This window comes from Podarcis muralis, chromosome 7 (assembly GCF_964188315.1).
Source record: "Podarcis muralis chromosome 7, rPodMur119.hap1.1, whole genome shotgun sequence".
Taxonomy (NCBI): domain Eukaryota; kingdom Metazoa; phylum Chordata; class Lepidosauria; order Squamata; family Lacertidae; genus Podarcis; species Podarcis muralis.
Window position 1 is genome coordinate 44968623 of NC_135661.1, and position 18446 is coordinate 44987068.

At 47.6% G+C, this 18446-nt stretch overlaps 2 protein-coding genes across 9 annotated transcripts; one reads left to right on the top strand and one right to left on the bottom strand.

The window, feature by feature from the left end:
* The first annotated feature begins 286 nt into the window (after positions 1-286).
* On the top strand, positions 287-14257 carry ADAT1 (adenosine deaminase tRNA specific 1). Of its 8 annotated transcripts, none has more exons than XM_028739786.2 (9): positions 297-1136; positions 2144-2212; positions 2389-2443; positions 3309-3439; positions 3903-4398; positions 4542-4687; positions 5501-5600; positions 8418-8504; positions 10026-14257. In XM_028739786.2, the coding sequence occupies exons 1-9, from the start codon at positions 1007-1009 to the stop codon at positions 10156-10158; spliced, it is 1347 nt and encodes a 448-aa protein (XP_028595619.2). In that variant the 5' UTR covers positions 297-1006; the 3' UTR covers positions 10159-14257. The 8 variants fall into 8 exon arrangements, with proteins under 8 accessions (XP_028595620.2, XP_028595618.2, XP_077787809.1 ...); XM_077931684.1 differs by having other exon boundaries at positions 298-795; XM_077931685.1 differs by lacking the exon at positions 2389-2443 and having other exon boundaries at positions 299-795.
* On the bottom strand, positions 13144-18395 carry GABARAPL2 (GABA type A receptor associated protein like 2). The gene is made up of 4 exons (XM_028739782.2): positions 18208-18395; positions 17943-17998; positions 16391-16563; positions 13144-13663 (listed from the first exon to the last, which is right to left on the bottom strand). The coding sequence occupies exons 1-4, from the start codon at positions 18239-18241 to the stop codon at positions 13573-13575; spliced, it is 354 nt and encodes a 117-aa protein (XP_028595615.1). The 5' UTR covers positions 18242-18395; the 3' UTR covers positions 13144-13572.
* Between the last annotated feature and the right edge of the window lie 51 nt (positions 18396-18446).

Below are 18446 nucleotides of genomic sequence, written 5' to 3' on the forward strand. Positions count from 1 at the left end.
CAGCATATAGTGAAAGGGGCAGGATGTCAAGAAAGAACCTAGCTTAGTTTGCCGTGGCGTCCACCCTGCTGGGGTCACCTGCCTTTTCCAGATGAAAGGCTATGTTGCCTTCCTTGGCATTTATTATTATGTTGCATTCCTCCAGCTGTCTTGCATTTGTTGCTACTTTCTGAGAAATGGCCTGTGGTGTTACTATGTTGCCATTATGTGATTCCCTTTTAACAAAACCTATGAGCCTTCCTCCAGTCTTCATTGATTTATTCCTTTATACTTATTAGAAGTTGGGAGATGAACGGAAAGCCACACGGTAGCCCCTTCAAGCACAGGGGAGCGGGGCTTCGCTGCTTGAGTTTTCTGAGCTGAGCCCGTGATGCTCTTCTGAAATGCCTGGGTCGCCCGAGATGATGTAAAAAATAACCAGGAAGTCCACCCTGCAGATAAATGAGCGGTCACTCTACACCTTATTGCCTCTAGGATTCCCGATAGCAACCTTCACTTGCTGCTTCTGGTCGACTAAAGGGAAGAGCCGCTCTGTCCGGCTCTGTCTCTATGGCGTCTGCCGATTGTCGCCCCACGTGGCCCGCTGGGAGCCGGAAGTGCCGCTAAGGCACGGCGGGAGGCAAACCGGCTCTGATTTTCCCCGAGCGAGAGCACCTCTTAGCGTGTGCAGAGCGCCTCCTTAGATCCCGGCGCTCCCAGAGAGGAGCGGGGCACCGTCGCCACAGAGCTCTTCCGTCTTGCTCCCGGCGGCCTCCGCCGGTTCTTGACTTCCTGGCCGGTAGCAGCTTCTGCCTGGTGGGTCCTGGGGAGGGTCGGTGCCTGTTCCGACAAGGCTCTTAGCGGGGATGCTCGGCCGGGCAGGGGAGGCAGGAGGAGCCCGCCTCGTGCTGCGGCAGGTCTGGGACTGCTGCCCGCACCACAATCCCCGGCGGCGGCTGGGAGTCGGAGCCCCGCACCCTCCGGAGGTCCCCGGTAGGGAGTGAGGCAGATCTCGCCGCCCCAAAGGATGTGGACCGCCGACGAGGTGGCCGCCCTGTGCTACAGCCACTACGAGGCCCGGCTGCCTAAGCAAGGGAAGCCGGCGGCTGGTCGAGAGTGGACTCTGCTGGCGGCGGTACTGCAGGTGGAGAGCGCAGGTGAGGCTTGGAGAGGACCAGGTGGGCTCTGGCTTCTGCGGCGGGAGGAGGCGCCTTGACCAAAGGGGGCGCCTTAAAGGGAAACCCAGCGAGGGCCTTTCGTTTTCTGGTGTTGGTGTCCCAGCTTTCTGTGGCCGTTCTTGATTATTAAGCATCCCAGCCTATTTCCATGGCTCTGTCTGATGCACCGATATGCCTTGCAGGGGTAGCTGTGCTGCTGGATATAACCGAGGAGGCTGCTGCTGCCTTCAGCTCCTCCTAGCAGAACTTGGTTGCCCCAAGTGAGTCACCCTAGTTGTGTCCCTGGCTTATGTGGCAGATCGCCTCCCCCCTGACTGGAGAGGATGGCATACTTGGGGGGAAGAGTTCCATTTGGGATTAGGGTGTTGATTCCAATGCTTCAAGAGCTTCTGGTCTGTTTCAGAACACTTGTGCCAGTTACTGCCATTAAAGCTTTCAGTGGATTAGGACCTGTTTACTTTATCCCATATAAATATCAACCCCCCCCCCAGCACTAAGACTTTCAGGAGAGGGGTTTCACTGTCCACCCCCTCCGGCCCCTGCAAAAAATAAGTGAGCCTCTGTGATTCTGTGAAGCCTCTGTGATTCTGTGAAGCCAGGGTGTTTGGATCTAGAATAAAGAAGAGAGACAAGAGCTGTGGGTGATTTGGTATCTTCCCTAAAGGGGATCAGGGGATTGCACTCAGTGGCAGCACCCAGGCTCTGGAACTCCCTTCCCAGGGAGGCTGGGTAGGCTCTCCCATTGTGCCTCCAACCCTGCGGAATAACAAGAAATAACTTTCATGGGACCATCATCTATTGGGACTTAAGAAGTGCGTGTGTGAAATGGGGGTAAGACACTGCAGAGGCAACTGCAGAACTGCCGTTGATCAGCCTTGCTGCTCCTGAGCCTGGCTTTGTATGGGTGAAGCCCAACCCAAAATTTTCTCTACCCTGCTGCGGACATTGTCTGTCCCTTTTCCAACTACCAATATTTCCCCCCTCAGAAATAAAGGCGATTGTTGCCATGGGAACTGGAACGAAATGCATTGGGCAGTCAGAAATGAGGAAGACTGGTAAGCAGCCCCCTTCCCACCTGCTGGAGCCCACTGAGCTAGGTCCCCCCTCCTCACAAGCCCCTTGGAATGGAGCAAGGGCAGCTGCACACTGGTGTGGCTACATGCTTGGCTTCCTCCTGGAGAGGAACCGTGTCAGGCTTACTCTGTTGGTTTTGGTGGTGGTGCTTCTACAGGAGACATCCTCAATGACAGTCATGCCGAAGTGGTGGCCAAGAGGAGCTTCCAGAGGTGAGCAATGAGCTTGAGGGTGGACCAGGGGGCGGGGGTTGGAAGATTCCCTGGAATGGGCAGCTTCTTTGGGGGCCTGCTTATTCCAGCTCTGTGGCCCTTTAAGCCAGCTAAACTTTGCACTTTTCCTACCTGCAATGCATCTGAGAAAAGAGCAGGACCTGCTTGAATTGGCTGATCAATTATTTTAAGAATTTGTAAACTGTATACAAATTACAAAGCAAAGTCAAGAACACAAAGTCAACCAAAATTAAAAGCTGCAGAAATAGAATGGACTAATTGAGGAAAGCTTGTGGGGGGAAATAAGTTTTCAATGGACATAAAAAAGTGTTTCTGTCTGGCAGATTCATCTCATCCAACAGTGCCTGCAGGTGTGTTCCCACCACCATCTCAATCACCCTTCCAAAATAGGGGGATTGGCAACTCGGGGATAGTCGTCAAGAACCAGAGTAGACCATCTCTGCTGAGTATCTGGACCATCTTCCAGACACATCCTGGACCATCTTCCAGATACATCCCAATGACAGAGTCCAACAGTATGCTAGCAAACATTCACCCACTTAATGATATAAGCCTGCATTCTAGGGTAGCAGCTCACCCTGCCTAGGTTGTCCTCCCCTAACTTAAGCTTTCATCAGAAGATAGATTAGTCATACACACCCTCCCCATAGGAATGCTTCTCTCACCAAGGAGTGCCCTCTAACATCAGGTTCTTGCAGAACTCTCATAAATGCAAATTAAAACACACAAATGAAGTGGCAGTTTTTCTCAGCAGTCCCAGGGAGGATCGCATTAGATTCAGGTGCCCCCAGAAGGGGTACTGCTGGTGATGTCTCTTGTAAAGTAACTGTCCTCTTGCCCCCAGGTACCTCCTTCACCAGCTGTGGCTGGCAGCTGTGTGCCAAGAGCCCAGCATCTTCCATCCAGGAATGGAGGAAGGGAAGTGGATTCTCAAACCACACATCACCTTTATTTTTTTCTCCAGCCACACACCTTGTGAGTATGTGAGAACAGCTCTTTTGGTTGGGTGAATCTCTCCCCTGCCCTTGGTGGCCTCCCTTGGAGCAGGGTGGTAGTCTGATGTGGCTGTGCTGCATTGGTGGAGGTGGAGGGGGTAAGTTCCTGCAGTGAAATTGTGAAAGAACCTGGCTGCCAAATAGCCCAGCATATCACTGAGCTACTGGGCTTGGATATAAAGGTAACTGAAACTCACTGTGGGTAAGCTATAAAAAGGGTGAATGCTACACTATGCATTGTTAGGAAAGGGATTGAAAATAAACGGCCAGTATCTTAATGCCATTATACAAATTAATGAGGAGAGCATGCTTGGAAGACTGTACAGCTGTGGTTGCCTCACCCCAAAAGAGAATGGGTTCTCTGCTCCAGGGAATTTTTCCTCTGTGGGAGAGAGCCCCTGCTTGTCTTTGTCTTCTAAGAGCCCACCCCCCATTTCTTCTAGGTGGGGATGCTTCAATTATCCCAGTCTTGGAAGTGGAAGTGCAGCCTTGCCAGCCCCTGAAGCCATCAAAGGCAGCTAAGAGGGGCATCAGTGACTGTGGGCCTCTGGCAGCTGAAAGGGAGTCTGAAGAGATGGCAGCTGACCATTTCCCCAAGAGACAAAAAGTCTGTGGTGCTGAGCTCCCTGCCGAGGACCGTGTAGGAACCAAAGTGGTGGATGTCCACAGAACTGGGGCCAAGTGTGTCCCGGGAGAGGCAGGGGATTCCCAGCGGCCAGGTGGCGACTACCACACCGTGGGGCTTCTACGGATCAAGCCAGGCCGTGGGGCCCAGACAGCCTCCATGTCTTGCAGCGATAAGCTGTTGCGCTGGAATGTCCTTGGTTGCCAGGGAGCCCTCCTGATGCATTTCCTCCAGCAGCCCATCTACTTTTCAGCCTTGGTTGTGGGCCGTTGTCCCTACAGCCAGGAGGCCCTGCAGAGGGCCATCGTTGCAAGGTGAGCAAGTTGTGAGGATGGTATTAGCCAGGTGGGTGGAGCAGCCCATTGCAGTTACTTCTGGGGATCATGCTTGTTTCCTTATTCCAAACACTGGATCGTGCCATGTTGCTGAACGGTGGTTGTGCTCTTCTGTCCCCCAGGGGTCTGCCTGTTTTGTGTTTGCCGGATGGCTTCCAAGTTCAGGAGGTGGAAATCCTGCAGTCCCAGCTGGGCTTCATCCACAGCCGTGAAGCCGTCCAAGCCAACCATGCTCTGCGCCAAGGGAAGGTGGTGCCCTGCGGGGCAGGTGGGTGTCTTCAAGGGTGTTTATGAGGGTGCTTGGGCTTTTCGCTCCCCTTCCCTTGATTGGAGGTGGTGGCAGAGAGACCCTGCTGTGGGAATTGTTATTGTTTGTATGCATTACCAGAGCTATAAAAGTCTGAGGGCAATTCCAACGTTGCCATCTAACCAAAGAGACCAACTTGCATTGTGGGGGTTGGACTAGATGACCCTTGGGGTCTCTTCCAACTCTAAAATTGTATGAGAAGGAAACTTGGAGGTGGGGGTAGAGTGGGGAGCAATAGCTTTCCTTCTGGAAGTTCCCTGGGTATTTTGGCTGACTTGATGGATAAACAGATATTATCGGCAGAGCAAATAAACATTACTGATAAAATTGCAGTTTGTAATAATAGAAAGCAATGCTGGCTGCACTGGAGGGAATAAAATCACCAGGTAAGAGAAAGGGAAAGGAGGGAAAGGAGAGGCAGCAGCTAACCAATGTGTGCGCATTTGGTGTCAGCGCATACCTGGGCCACCGCCACCTTCTCAGGGATATGGCCAAAGCACTTGTTGAGATGGCTGGTTATGAGCTGGGGGTTTTAAGGGAGGGGGAAAGATGCCATTGTGTTACTGCCTAGCGATAGAGTTGCAGGCATTGGGGCAGCAAAAGGCGAAGCTAGTGATCCACAGCTGGTAACAGTGGTAGGAGCAAAGGCCACTGTCTGTTGGGCTGCCTGCAAAAGGATAATCATCTGAGTTGGGGGCTTTACGAGATGGCACTTAGTATTTCCCAACGCATATTTTGTGGCAAGTGACTCCTCCTTCCTCTCTTTCCTCCCAGCTATCAGCTGGAGTGCTGTTCCAGAGCACCCACTCGATGTCACTTCACATGGCTTCAAGCAGGGGTCAACCAAGAAAGTGATTGGAAGCCCAAAGTCCAGGTGTGTGTCACAGGTGGCAGGAGCCACAGCTAGGTAGTGGGGTGTGTGTGAGAGAGAGGCAGATGCAGTCCTTTGGATGATTTCTGTGTGTGCGCTGAGTGAGCCAGACTTGTTGAATTTCAGAGAAGAGGTGAGTCTCAAACCACAAGAGCCCGACTCTTTCAATTGACTTCATTCTGTACCACCCCCAACCTGCTTCTTCTGAACTGGTTTCATGGCAGACATTTTGTCTGGTTTTTAATTTCCTTACCGTTAGTGATAAATGCTTCAGGTCAGTTGCTTGGTCTTGCTATAGGAACGTAAGAAAAGCCCTAGAGCTGGGTTAGGCCAAAGATGGCCCATCTAGCCCTGTGTCCTCACAGTGGCCAACCAGATGCCATAAAGGGAAGCCTAAAAGTTGGATCCAAGCACAAACAGAGCATTTTCCCACTCAGGATCCCACCAGCGACTGGTAATCAGAGGCATGTCACCATCTTGCTAGTAGCTTATACGCCATCAACATGCCTCCCACTGTTGAAAGTCATTGTGGCCAAGTGGGCTGTGAAGCATTCTCCTTATGTGTGTGTGTGTCTAAATGTTGGGATCAAGCAACAGAACTGACACACTTAACATACATTAAATGAAAAATAATGCCTGAGACACACAGTTTACATGAGCGGCAAATGAACACGGAGGGTGGCCCAAATTGGTTGGAATCACCCTGGAAAGAAATCTCTGCCACAGTGTGGAGCCGGAGCCTGAAGTGTTGCAGCTGTAATCGTAACAGTACCAGCTGCATAGACAATGAGACCATTTATTACTGGGCAGCTTCTAAGGAAATGGGGAAGGAGGCTTGGCATCTCAAGGAAAGTTTTTAGTCAGCAGCTGATCAGCTTACAGCCTCCCAGGAGACAAAGATCCTCTGAGGAGAAGAGGGTGGACAGTTGTCACTGCAGGGTGAGGGGAGGTGTCGGAGTGTAGCACTTTGGCCCTACAAGGATCTATACTGGGAGTGGCGAAATAACCTTGAGAGATGGTGATGATTAATGAGGGAGTGAGAGCGGTGTTTTCTTCAAATCTACTCAGGACAGTAGCATTCCAAGCAAGACACGTGTGCGCGTAGGAACCAGGCAACAGAGTTGGCACGCTTAGCATACATGAAGTAGAAAATAATCCCCAAGACATACAATCTGTCCCAGGGGGCTGAGTTACCTGCAGTCATCCTAGAAGGGAATCTCGGCCCCAGTGAAAAGGGGCATGTGTGTTGCTAAGGGCCAGAGTAATTTCATTACAGGCTTGTTGACAGGCTTGAGGCAGGCTGATCATATAACACTTGGCATAGCTGCAGCGGCTGCTGGCACATTTCAAAGTGCTGGTTTTAGCCTGGAAGGTCCTTTATGGCTCAGGATCCCAATATCCTTCAGAACTCCTTTCTCAATACAAACTTTCCAGACCCTTTGGCCTTCACCTGTAGGTGGCAACAAGGGCAAGGTTTTTTGGGGGGGCTTCTCCATCTATGGAGGTCTGTCCTGGCACCATCATTAAAATCCTTTTGACACCAGGTTAAAAAGGCTTCTCCTAGGCTTTTGATGGATTGTGACAAGCTGGTTGAACGCCTGTTGAATGAAAAATTATTGTTGCTGAAGCTTTCGTTGTTGCTTTTCTGCTGGGTTTGTTTGTAGATTATTGGAATTGTTTTATAATTTTTCTTTTTGGCTTTTAATCTTTCCTTAAGTTGCTTAGATACTTTTTTGGTAGTAGATGAAAAATAAGTCACTTAACTAATTATATTAATAATGACATGTAAAAGAATCAAGAATCAATACCATGTTCAGTTTTGGCAGCCCGACGTGAGAAAGCGTAGTCAGAAATGGGAGTTTTATGAGGCAGGATAGCTGCAACTCCTGGATTTTAGACATAAACATTGTTGAGAAGCAAGTGGGAAATACGACCCAGTGTGTTGTAGTGGGCACAGCCTTGGACTAAGACTTGGGAGACTATGGTGATGATGATATACCAACACAGGGCACTTTACAACATAAAAACAAAAAAATACATAACTTAACAAACAAACATTAAAAGGCCATGGGTGGTTTAATTAAACAAAGGCCTGGAAGAAGAGGACTGGTTTTGCATGGGGCTTAAAGACATGTAACAAAGATATGTAACAAAGGCACCAGGTGAGCGTCCCTGGGGAGAGCATTCCACAAGCAGAGAGCCACCACAGAAAAAGCCCATTCTGGTGTGCCATCTCCCATCATCAACCACAAATCCACAGGCCCACCAGAATGAAGCTATGGAACCACTGGAGGCCAATGGACCACATTTTGGGAACCCCTGATGTACACCATCTTGAACTCCTTGGAATATAAATGTACTCATCTTCATCAGGATGCTATTTGTGTACCTTTCCCAGTCATCTGATTTTGGGGAGGCGGGATGCTGTGCTAATTCAACAGATAAATCCAAGCAGTTTTAGTTACTTAAATTTCTCAATCCTTAGGCAGCATGCCTCTATTTTTTAAACGTTTTTTTAATATGACTATCATAAGAACTTGAGCCTCTTCTTACACTCACACAAGGAAAAAAGCCTTATTATGGCAGATTCCCTCATAGATTGCCAATTGCACCAGTCTCCTTTGGGCATTAGGTGTTACGATTCCCTGTCAACCTGCAGATATCAATTTCTGAAAAAGCAGAGGTCTTGCAAGAAGCTTTTTTGCAGTGGCCTTTGGGGACAGAAACTTGACAAAGCAGCGCTTCAACCAACAAGCTGGCACCCTTGTCTCCTTTTGCAATGAGACTTATGATCAGAATTAGGTCTTCTGTTGCCGATAGGTCTCAGATCTGCAAGGTGGAACTCTTTCATGCATTCCTGAAGCTGGCGGCCAGCATTCCACAGGAAAAACTGCCAAAAACTCTCAGGTGAGGAATTTCCCACTGTCTTTTAACTGCTGCATGCTCTACTTCTCCGACAGCAGGAGGGCCCCATGTTCTCCCTGTACCACCATGGGGTTGGCAACTTTTTCCTTTGAAAGGTAAATTGGCCAATGGGAAAAGTGAGCCAGTGGACAGAGCTAAAGTCCAAAGCAGCTGGCATTTGGAGGACTGCTGAGTTTGTTTAGCTCTTTCTCTCTCACCTTGTACTGCTCCATCCCTTTAGGCTGCCTGCAGCAAGCCTGTGAGCCACAGTTTTGAAACTCAGTTCTATAGGGATTGTATCCTGTCTTTCTAATAGAAAACACTGTATCATTGTTCTTTCCCTCCTGTATGCTACCCACTTCCCGTTTAGCTGCATCTCCCTGTACTGAATGGCTTTCCCCTGCGGTGTCTTACAAACTTTGCATTAATGCTATGTTTGCTTTGGCTGTATTGAGGTTGCGTGCAGACACTTCCAGGGCCAGGCTCTCATCTTCCCTGTTCTGCCACACTCCTGCCAACACCTGCTTCTGCAGGCTGCCTAGATGTGCTGTGTGTACTAAGAGGAATGCTGGCCCCCATGCTGCTTGCATAACTTCTCCTTCCTCAAACATATTTTGGGCTTTGCTTAGTTTTGCAATTTCCTGGGGTTTTGTTTGCACTTTGCCTGTTTCCTATCTCTCTGTACCCTTGAGGCAGAGACTGGTGCCCAGGCAGCTGGTTCTGATTTGACACGGTTGTCCCTCCCTGTGGGCAGGAGGGGGCAGTATTTCTATATTCAGGTAGCTTGGTCTTCTTCCTGCACACTTTGATGGGGCAGGAGCTGCTGAGGACAGTGGGCCTCTGCCCTGTTCATCTTGGGTGCTTAACTTCCCTTCTTGTTCAGCCACAGAGTGCCCAGAGAGGAGCAAAACCTGCCCTTCTTCAGCAAAGTTGCTGGCAAGAGCAGGGCTGGACATAGCTAAGTTGGTGTGCTGGATACAGTTGGTGTTTTGATACTCTATGGTGGGCAGCAGCTGCATGGCTTTAAAAATAAATAAAAAATGGTTACGTAATACACATTGGCTGAGTGCAAAGCTTTTGTTCTGGCCTCAGCCTGCCTCACAGCCTTTCAGATGTCCGCAGATATCCCCTCCCACAAAACGCAGCCAAAGCTGTCAACAGCCTACTCCACTCCCTGCAAAAACACCCAAGTTTCCTTTTATCCTGCTACCCTCCACCTTCAGCAACTTGCCAAGTAGGTGGTATGTGCACAAGCTGAGTGTCCCACTTTGTGGGTGTTCGTATGGCCTCCTCCGGGCCTCTCCCTTGCAAGGCAAACACAGGCAGAGCTGCTTGTGACCATTTCTACACCAAAACGTTTTATTGCAGCCCTTGGCCATGAGGTTTTGGTGTGGCTGTTGAATGTTTGCTATTTGTTGGGCTAAGCATGGCCTGAGTGGTGATGATATCCTTTGTTTACAAAGAGCTGGGAGGAGGAAGCAAGGCAGGACAGTGACCTATCCAGGACTGTTTGTTTCTCCTCAGAGAGAAGAAATTAAAGACTTACTGGGAGTATAAGGAAGCAGCTGCCAGTTACCAAGAAGCCTGGAAAGCACTGCACAGCCAAGCTTTGGGCTGCTGGGTGAGGAACAGTCGTGATTACCTGCACTTCACGTGAGAGGAGGAAGTTGCACTGTGACACCTGGCTCAGAGGCAAGACTGCCTCACCTAGGGGGTGGGATGTTACTGGTCCCTCCTGTGACTGACAGGCATAGAGCTGCAATGATTTAAACTTGAAAGATAAATATTCTTGAAACTTATTTTTAAACCACCACGACTGCTACATACTTAGCCACCACCACCCTTTACATTTTAACAAAAGTGCATACAGTGGTACCTCGGGTTACATATGCTTCAGGTTACAGACTCCGCTAACCCAGAAATAGTACCTCGGGTTAAGAACTTTGCTTCAGGATGAGAACAGAAATTGTGCTCCGGTGGCCCGGCGGCCCCATTAGCTAAAGTGGCACTTCAGGTTAAGAACAGTTTCAGGTTAAGAACAGACCTCCGGAACGAATTAAGTACTTAACCCGAGGTACCACTGTACTAAAACAAGGTAGCAGCCCATGAACCCTGTTACATAATTGTCACAGCATGGTCTTTTCTGTTTTTGTCTTTCTGTAACTTGGGTGTGACTGAGGTTATCAAGTCAGGCTGAGATTGCAAACAGCTCTTTGCAAATCTATTGTTAATTAACTGTAGTAGACAAAAAGTGGGATCTCCAATTGTGTAATGTTTGCAGTTCTGGTGCTCGATATGAATAATTTTAATTTGTATACTCATTTTAAGAAGTTATTATTTAGGCTTTTGTTGACAGAAATTTTAGAAACTTATTAAGTACAGTAAGCCTGCAACTTATGCACATTTAACTTGTGTGCATTCAGCTTTATGCACTTTGCAATAAATAAATAAAAAGACTTTGGCAATCCCACCCACTGTTGCACCCAATGTGTTTTGATTGTACAGGATTTTTGGCTTTAGGTGTGATTCCTGGAACGTAACCCCAGCATAAATTGCGGTCTTACTGTACAGGACAGATTGAAAGTGACTGTTGCATGCTGGTTATTTGAACTGGTTGGAGCTCAAACATAAATGCTTAGAGCAGGGGTCATCAATGTGCCCTCAGCTGTTGCTGGACCAATCCAGTCATCCTTTACCACTGACCATGTAGTAGTGCAACAATCTGGAGGGTCCCATGTTTGTTTTCTCTGGCTCAAGAGCCTAGTGCTGTTAAAATAAGCCATTTAGGAGTTGTTCTACTGAAGCAAGCTAGGCTACTTTGTACAGTGGTGCCCCGCAAGACGAAATTAATTCGTTCCGCAAGTTTTGTCGTCTAGCGAATTTTTCGTCTTGCGAATTATTATTTAGACAAAGGAAACAAAGTCGCGAGACGTTTTCGTCTTGCGAAGCAAGCCCATAGGGAAATTTGTCTTGCGAGGCAACTCGAAAACGGAAAAACCTTTCGTCTAGCGAGTTTTTTGTCTTGCGAGGCATTCGTCTTGCGAGGTACCACTGTATAGTAAACAATTCCATTTAGCTTTATCAGCTTTTAGAGAATTTTGAGGTCAGCACAGCAACTGTCTAAACTGGATTGTGAGGATGAATGCATTATTGAAAATGTATCCTGTGATAGCAATGGATTACACAGCTGTGTTTTAGTATGGCTCATAGAGGTGAGTGTAATTGATAGACCTGTGCAACAAAGGCACCAGGGGATGAACACCAAGGGGAGGAAGTCCATTGCTGTTGCAGGAAGGGGAAGGAGGCCAGCTCACTCCTCAAAGATTTAAAGAGCGGCCTGATTTTCTCATGAGTGCCAACATATTACTGCATAGGATTATGGGGCCAGCCATCATTGTAAATGCAGCCTTGGGGGAGGTGAAGAATGTCACAGGGCATGTGAAACTTCCTCATGCCCATCCTGCTTATTCACTGAAAACCTACGTAATTAATTGAGCCAATCTGCCATAGCTGGCTGCCTCTTTGTTAATTATAAACAAGGTACCCACCAAGCCAGATAGATGACTAATAACATGTGATGTAATGCTACATCAGAGTTCATGACATCGTTAAGGTGTGCTTAGAACAGAACTGGCTACATCTGGCATCTACCTGCTTTTTGGATGTGGAGAGCAAATATGACCACCTCCATGACTGTAGCTGGATATATCTGTCTTTACTCTGAATACTATCAATACAACATGGTTATTGATTAGCCTTTGTCAGTCAAGAATTATAGCCAGAGCAAGCCTCATGCCTATTGTATACCTTGAAAGATACATCCATGTATCTTCCATTTTATTTCCAAATAAAATTGAAATAAGACTGTTCCATAACTGCCAAATAATTGGGCATGGGTAGCATTCAGCTGACAGCTGCAAAATGTTGTTACCTATTATTATTTTTAAAAGGGGGGAGGCGTGTGGCGCTGTGGGTTAAACCACAGAGCCTAGGACTTGCCGATCAGAAGGTTGGCAGTTCGAATCCCCGTGATGGGGTGAGCTCCCTTTGCTCGGTCCCTGCTCCTGCCAACCCAGCAGTTCAAAAGCACATCAAAGTGCAAGTAGATAAATAGGTACCGCTCCAGCGGGAAGGTAAACGGCGTTTCCGTGCGCTGCTCTGGTTCGCCAGAAGCGGCTTAGTCATGCTGACCACATGACCCGGAAGCTGTACACCGGCTCCCTTGGCCAATAAAGCAAGATGAGCACCGCAACCCCAGAGTTGGCCACGACTGGATCTAATGGTCAGGGGTCCCTTTACCTTTATTATAAAAATAAGACTGTCCACCTCCACCACCGGTTGTTAAAGAAAGGAATGTCTCCAGGTATTAAATAATCCTACAAAGGAAAGTCCTGTCTGATCACTCTTCAAAGTCCCTCACCAAAAGCTCAAGGAAACTTATCTGGCTCCTAAAGAGGATAGGGTGAAGCAACTTATTGGAGGTCTTCTCACAGTCTGAGAAATGCCTAGATCTGCAAAAGCAGCTGCTTCAGTGCTCACAGCTTATACCAAAGGACAGGCTCAGGATCACCCCTTGTAAAGCTTGACCTCGTAAGACTGTGTGTTAGAAAGTGAGGCTGAAGTAACATAGAACTGAAACATATTTGTGAGAGGAATTTTAATCAGTTTCCTCTAGCAAAATTCATCAAGAGGAAGACACTAGCCAAAATCAACATATTAGCATCTTGAGACTGTTTGTAACAATCTAGAAGCGCCCTTACTATGAAACTGTAATAATTAATAATTAGTCAAACCTTCATTTCAAAATCCCCCTCCCCCCCTCACTTTAATCCCTCAACTACCTTGCTTCAGTATTTAAATAATGTCAGTATATGTGTCCCAGAGGAGAGAGACTGGAATTTACAGCTATGAGTACAATGTGCAATGGGGAAATAAAACTTTCATAAATTACCAGGCTAACAAAAATCTATCCATATATTAAATCAACCCAGTGACAGATGCAGGATGTGCCCCGGGGTCATGATCACAAACAAGAGGCTATTTACAAGACACAAGAGGGAAGGAGATGCAATCAGATGCCAAAGGTGTTTTCTCCACTATAGGCCACATACAGGAAGCCATCCTCGTCCTTCTCCTTCTCGTAAAGCTGTCCCATTGTCAGGCTGAAGGTAAGAAGACAAGACAGTGAGGAACTTGCTAGGGTATCAAAGAAGTCTACATAGCAACTAAGAGGGAATGCAAACTGAATGGAAGCCCAGGCAATTCTTTAAACAGGACCTTTTCTACTTGTACCATGTGTGTCTGTAATGATTACTATAACCACTTGCAGCCTCTAGAATTTCTGGTAGCAGAATGTTATCAGAATATCCCTTAGCAAGAGAGGGGAAGGGATAGCACTCTGGAGGCAGAATGTGGAAGGCTACAGAACACATCTCTCTCTCATCCTGTGCTTTTGGTTGCCCATGATTTTATTGTTTCATCTGGTATTTTATCTTCTGGTGCTTATATTGTGTGTGTGTGTGTGTGTGTGTGTGTGTGTGTGTGTGTGTGTGTGTGTGTAAATAATTTGCTGTATTTTTGTAAACTGCTTAGAGACTGTTCTGGTATTAAGCTCAATATAAATTCCTGTTAAGCTGCAACATTTTACAAAGACTGAAGTTCATGACAAAAGATTAAAATGTTATCTACCTCTTGAGAAATTCAATCTGTAATCTAATAAAAATATGAAGGTTAAAAAAAAGCCTGGCAAAAATAAATGAACAGAAGCACATTAGATCTATACTTGGGGTGCAATCTTGGACGTTATGCCTACAGAATTCTAGTGGGCTTACTTCTGAGTAGGTGGGCATAGGATTGAATTAATTGTTTAAAACCATAAAATACTGATCCTCTAACATCATGAATTTGGCATAAGGAGTTAACTTCTGACTTAATACTAGGGTTTGGGGAAGATGTATTCCTCAGCCTTATTTCATGTGAGTAAGGGAAACTTTGAAGGAAAAAATGGCAGAGAGATTAAAGAAAAAGAGTAAACATTTCTACTCCCAAAATCAGTTACAAGCATTACAGATTTTTCTATAGCAAGCACTGTGTCCACCTGGGTGATCATGCATATTCCTGTGTACACAACTTGAGCTCTGCTATTCATGCTGCTCTGAAATTAGGAACATTTGTGTATTCTAAACTAGCACAGTAATTTCCTTTTCTTCATGACTGTAATTAACACTAGTTCTGTCTCTGAACAGACATTGGCTGCAGTAAGCAAAAGTTATGGATTGCTGGGGTGGGGCCGGAGCAAAACAGGAAAAGGAGCAGAAATTGTTTAGAAAAAGTATCTTGTCTGAGGAGAATGCACTAAATCATGTTTTAATTCTATAACCAGACACTTTGTGGAGAGTTGAGGAGGAAGATTACAACACCACAACTCAACAAAACTCAGCTATACATAGCCTAACATAGTTAGACTACAGTAGCACCCCCATAGGAAAATCAATATATGAGAGCCCACCTGTATGATGCCTCAGGTTCCAGAACAGAAGAAAGGCAGGAGGGATATCCATGAATAAGAAAACCACATACACACACAGCTGGCCCCACCAGCCAGCCAGCCAGGTATAAGCTGCAGCCATGGGCCACTGGAGGAAAACTGCTGCTATAACCCACAACAAAAGAAATTCTTGCCCTTATGATGACTAAGTAAAAGGGTTAAAGACTACTTGTTTTCTTAAAACTGGGGAGCATATTTCTGCATTCCCTCTTAGCCAGCGGAAGGTGCAGCCAAGGCAAAAGCGGGGAGAACCACCTTGCCCTCCTCCCACCACCTGTAGCAATTAGCTAGAAATAAAGATTTAAGCTTTTATTTCAACCCTAGTTACCAGAAAGGAGAAGGAGCAGAAAAGGTTAACTCCTTCCCTGACAAGCTGCACATTCCATGAAGATTTTATCCCCACACAGGCTGTGGAGTGGTGGCAGCAGACTTCTATTAGAGTCAATATAAAGCTTTCTGAAAGCCTAATTGCAGTGAGAGTGTGTTTCTGGAATGGGGTGGGGGTATCACAGTGCACAGGAAGGGCAAGGCTAGGATGAGGAAAGGACACCAAGGCTTAGATGCAGAGGTTCTAAGGATGGATCCAGTCTTTGGACCAAGAGTTCTCCACCTCTCTTAATGGAAGCAGAATATTCAGGAGATGCCTGGGCAATCTCTAACTGCTTGGCTATGAGTGTATGATGCAAGCATAGCTCACCAGGAACCGGATAGCTTACAAATAATTGTATGAATATAAGAGCTGTCTCAGTCAGTAGGGCATGAGACTCTCAATCTCAGGGTTATGGGGAAAATATTCCTGCACTTCAGGGGATTGGACTAATGACCCTCATTGTCCATTTCAACTCTGATTCTGGATCAGGCCAAAAGCCCATCTAGCCTAGCATTCAAGTGCCTATGGGAAGCTCGAAAGCTGGACCTGGGTGCAACAGCATTCTTCCCACCCATGATTCCTCTGAGGAATGAATCGTCATTCATACTCCAAAATCAGAGATGGAAAATATCTAGCCATCCAGATATTGCTGGATTACAATTCCTTTCAGCCCAAGGCACCATGACTAAGAGTGAGGGGTGATAAGAATTGCAATTTAGCAATATATGAAGGACCACATGTTAATCACCCCTGCCCTAGATCATCTCAGCTGAGGCTGCAAACCGCTTCCTTTCCCTTGGAGTGAGGAAGCCAATTTCACATTGAACATACAACTGCAAAGACTGGAAACAGCTATTTCAGGACACAAGCCAAAGTGCCCTGGAGGACCATGCCATTTTAGACAGCTGGTCATCAGCTTTGTTTTCCACGAGAAAACGGCAGCTGTTGTCCTTGAAGAAGGAAGATCCTCACCTGGATTGCGGGACAGTCTTGTCTACAAAGAGGAATATTGCCTTCTCAGACGGCAGTTGAATCCTCTTCCGGATGATCCACATAAACTGAGCCACAGTGATGTCAGATGGAACCAGGTACTTCCGCTTGTCAATGTCCACAATCTGAGAGCCCGAGACCTTTTCAACAATCACCTGCCCAAAGGACAATGGAGGGGGGTTAAATGGAGGGGGACAGGATACATCAGAACATTAACACAAGGACAATATACGCAATGGTAGTTGGAGAGGCTCAGCAGAAATAATGATAGCCACAGCATATCACAACCTCTTCTCAGTTCTCTGAAATGCAAAGGGAGGGAGGACTTTGGCACTCAAGGTTAAGCCACAAGGGTCTTTTCCCAAACTTCAATCAGTGGCTGCCCTAACCATATCCTTTCCTGGAGGGATCTGATACAGCCAGTGTCACACAATCCTTGATGGCCTTAAGGCTAGATCACAGCCATGTGTTCTATGAGGTGTTTGGAACTTCCATTGTTTCCCACTCTCATAATATTGGAACCCTGTAGGGGTAATCCGATGAAGCTAAATGCTAGAAGATATAGGACAGACAAAATAAAGTACTTCTGCACATAATCCATAGTTTAGCGATAGAATTTACTCCCACAATATGTTGTGGTGGATTCTCCTTCATTTGAGGTTTTTAAGCAGAGGTTGGATGGCCATCTGTCATGGATGCTTTAGTTAAGATTCCTACATCGCTGGGAGTTTGACTAGATGACCCTACAGTTCTATGATGGTAACCAACTTGGTTGGCTTTAAATGGGATTTAGACAAATTGATGACGAATATAGCTATCAATAGCTACTAGCCACAGTGGCTATGTATATCACCAGGAGCACAGGCCTTAGGCCTTTGATTAAAAGATATGGTGAATCACAAGTGGGAAGAGAACTATGGCTCCCATATCCTTGTCTTGGGCTTCCTATTGGAGCATCTGTTTGGCCAGTGTGCAAACTGTTATTTGAGTAGCCAAGAATCTATGGAAAATAAATGATATTTTTTTCCAATTCTAGCATATTATTCTAGCAGCTGTTAACAAATTATTATTTCCCTTGCCTTTTTGTGATAAGTTATCCTTAAGATAATCAAACATTACCATATGGTCTTTGGGAGTATTATAGTTTCCCCTTTTTGGTACAACTAAATCTCAGAATATCTGAATTTCTGTACGCATCCACATAAAGGGGAACCCGTTTGCTTGTTTGCTCTTATGACTGAATACCCCGGCTCATGCCGGGAACCGAAGATCCAGGGGAATGTCTTCCCTCCCTCCCTCCGCTTTACAGGTCTAAGTCAAAGATTCCTACCAACCGGGCGAGGCACTGGGCGGGCGGAAAAAGGGAAAGATGCTCGGGCCAAACAGGCTGTTTGTTGCTTCGTCTCCGCAGGGCGGATTTCGAACGGGAGCCAACCTGCGCCGATGCTGAAGAGGCCCAGCCCACCCAAACCCCACCGCGCGGACCTTCCGGCCTCCTCCCCGAAAGGCGAAGTAGCGGCCGCGAGAGACTTACCGGGACGCGGTCAGGGTACTTGGCCCGGATCTTGGCGGACTCCACGCAGCGGTGCTCTGCGGAGACAAACAAGGGAGGCGCGTCAGGAGCGGCGGAGAGAGACTCCGGCCGGCGGCAGAGCCCAGCGCCCCCGCCCCGCCCTTCCCACCCCCCGACCCGCGGCGCTGCGCGTGTGGCGAGACGCCCCTCCCCCCAAGGCCGGGGACCAGGCCAGGCCTCATCCCTGGAGAAGGCGGCGGCGGCGGCCTCCCTCCTCGCCCCTCACCCAGCGCGTGGTCCTCCTTGAACATCCACTTCATGGCGCCGGTGCGGGCGGGCGGGGGAAGGAAGGGAGGGGCCTGCCTGTCGGTCTTCCTCTCGGTCCGTCGGGCCCGTAGTGCCACCGTCACAACAACAACAACGACGACGAGCAGCAGCAGCCACCACTACGGCACGGCGGGCGGGACTTCCGGCTCACCGTTTCCCGGCAACCACTCGGGAGCCAGGACTTCCAGAAGGTGGGGC

Coding starts and splice junctions, on each gene's coding strand:
- GABARAPL2 (XM_028739782.2), bottom strand. CDS start 18,241: ATGAAGTGGATGTTCAAGGAGGACCACGCGCTGG. Junction 17,999..18,207: donor CAAGGAGGACCACGCGCTGG/GTGAGGGGCGAG, acceptor TTGTCTCCGCAG/AGCACCGCTGCGTGGAGTCC. Junction 16,564..17,942: donor AGTACCCTGACCGCGTCCCG/GTAAGTCTCTCG, acceptor TCCTTTGGGCAG/GTGATTGTTGAAAAGGTCTC.
- ADAT1 (XM_028739785.2), top strand. CDS start 1,007: ATGTGGACCGCCGACGAGGTGGCCGCCCTGTGCTACAGCCACTACGAG. Junction 1,137..2,143: donor ACTGCAGGTGGAGAGCGCAG/GTGAGGCTTGGA, acceptor TTCCCCCCTCAG/AAATAAAGGCGATTGTTGCC. Junction 4,688..5,500: donor GGTGGTGCCCTGCGGGGCAG/GTGGGTGTCTTC, acceptor CTTTCCTCCCAG/CTATCAGCTGGAGTGCTGTT.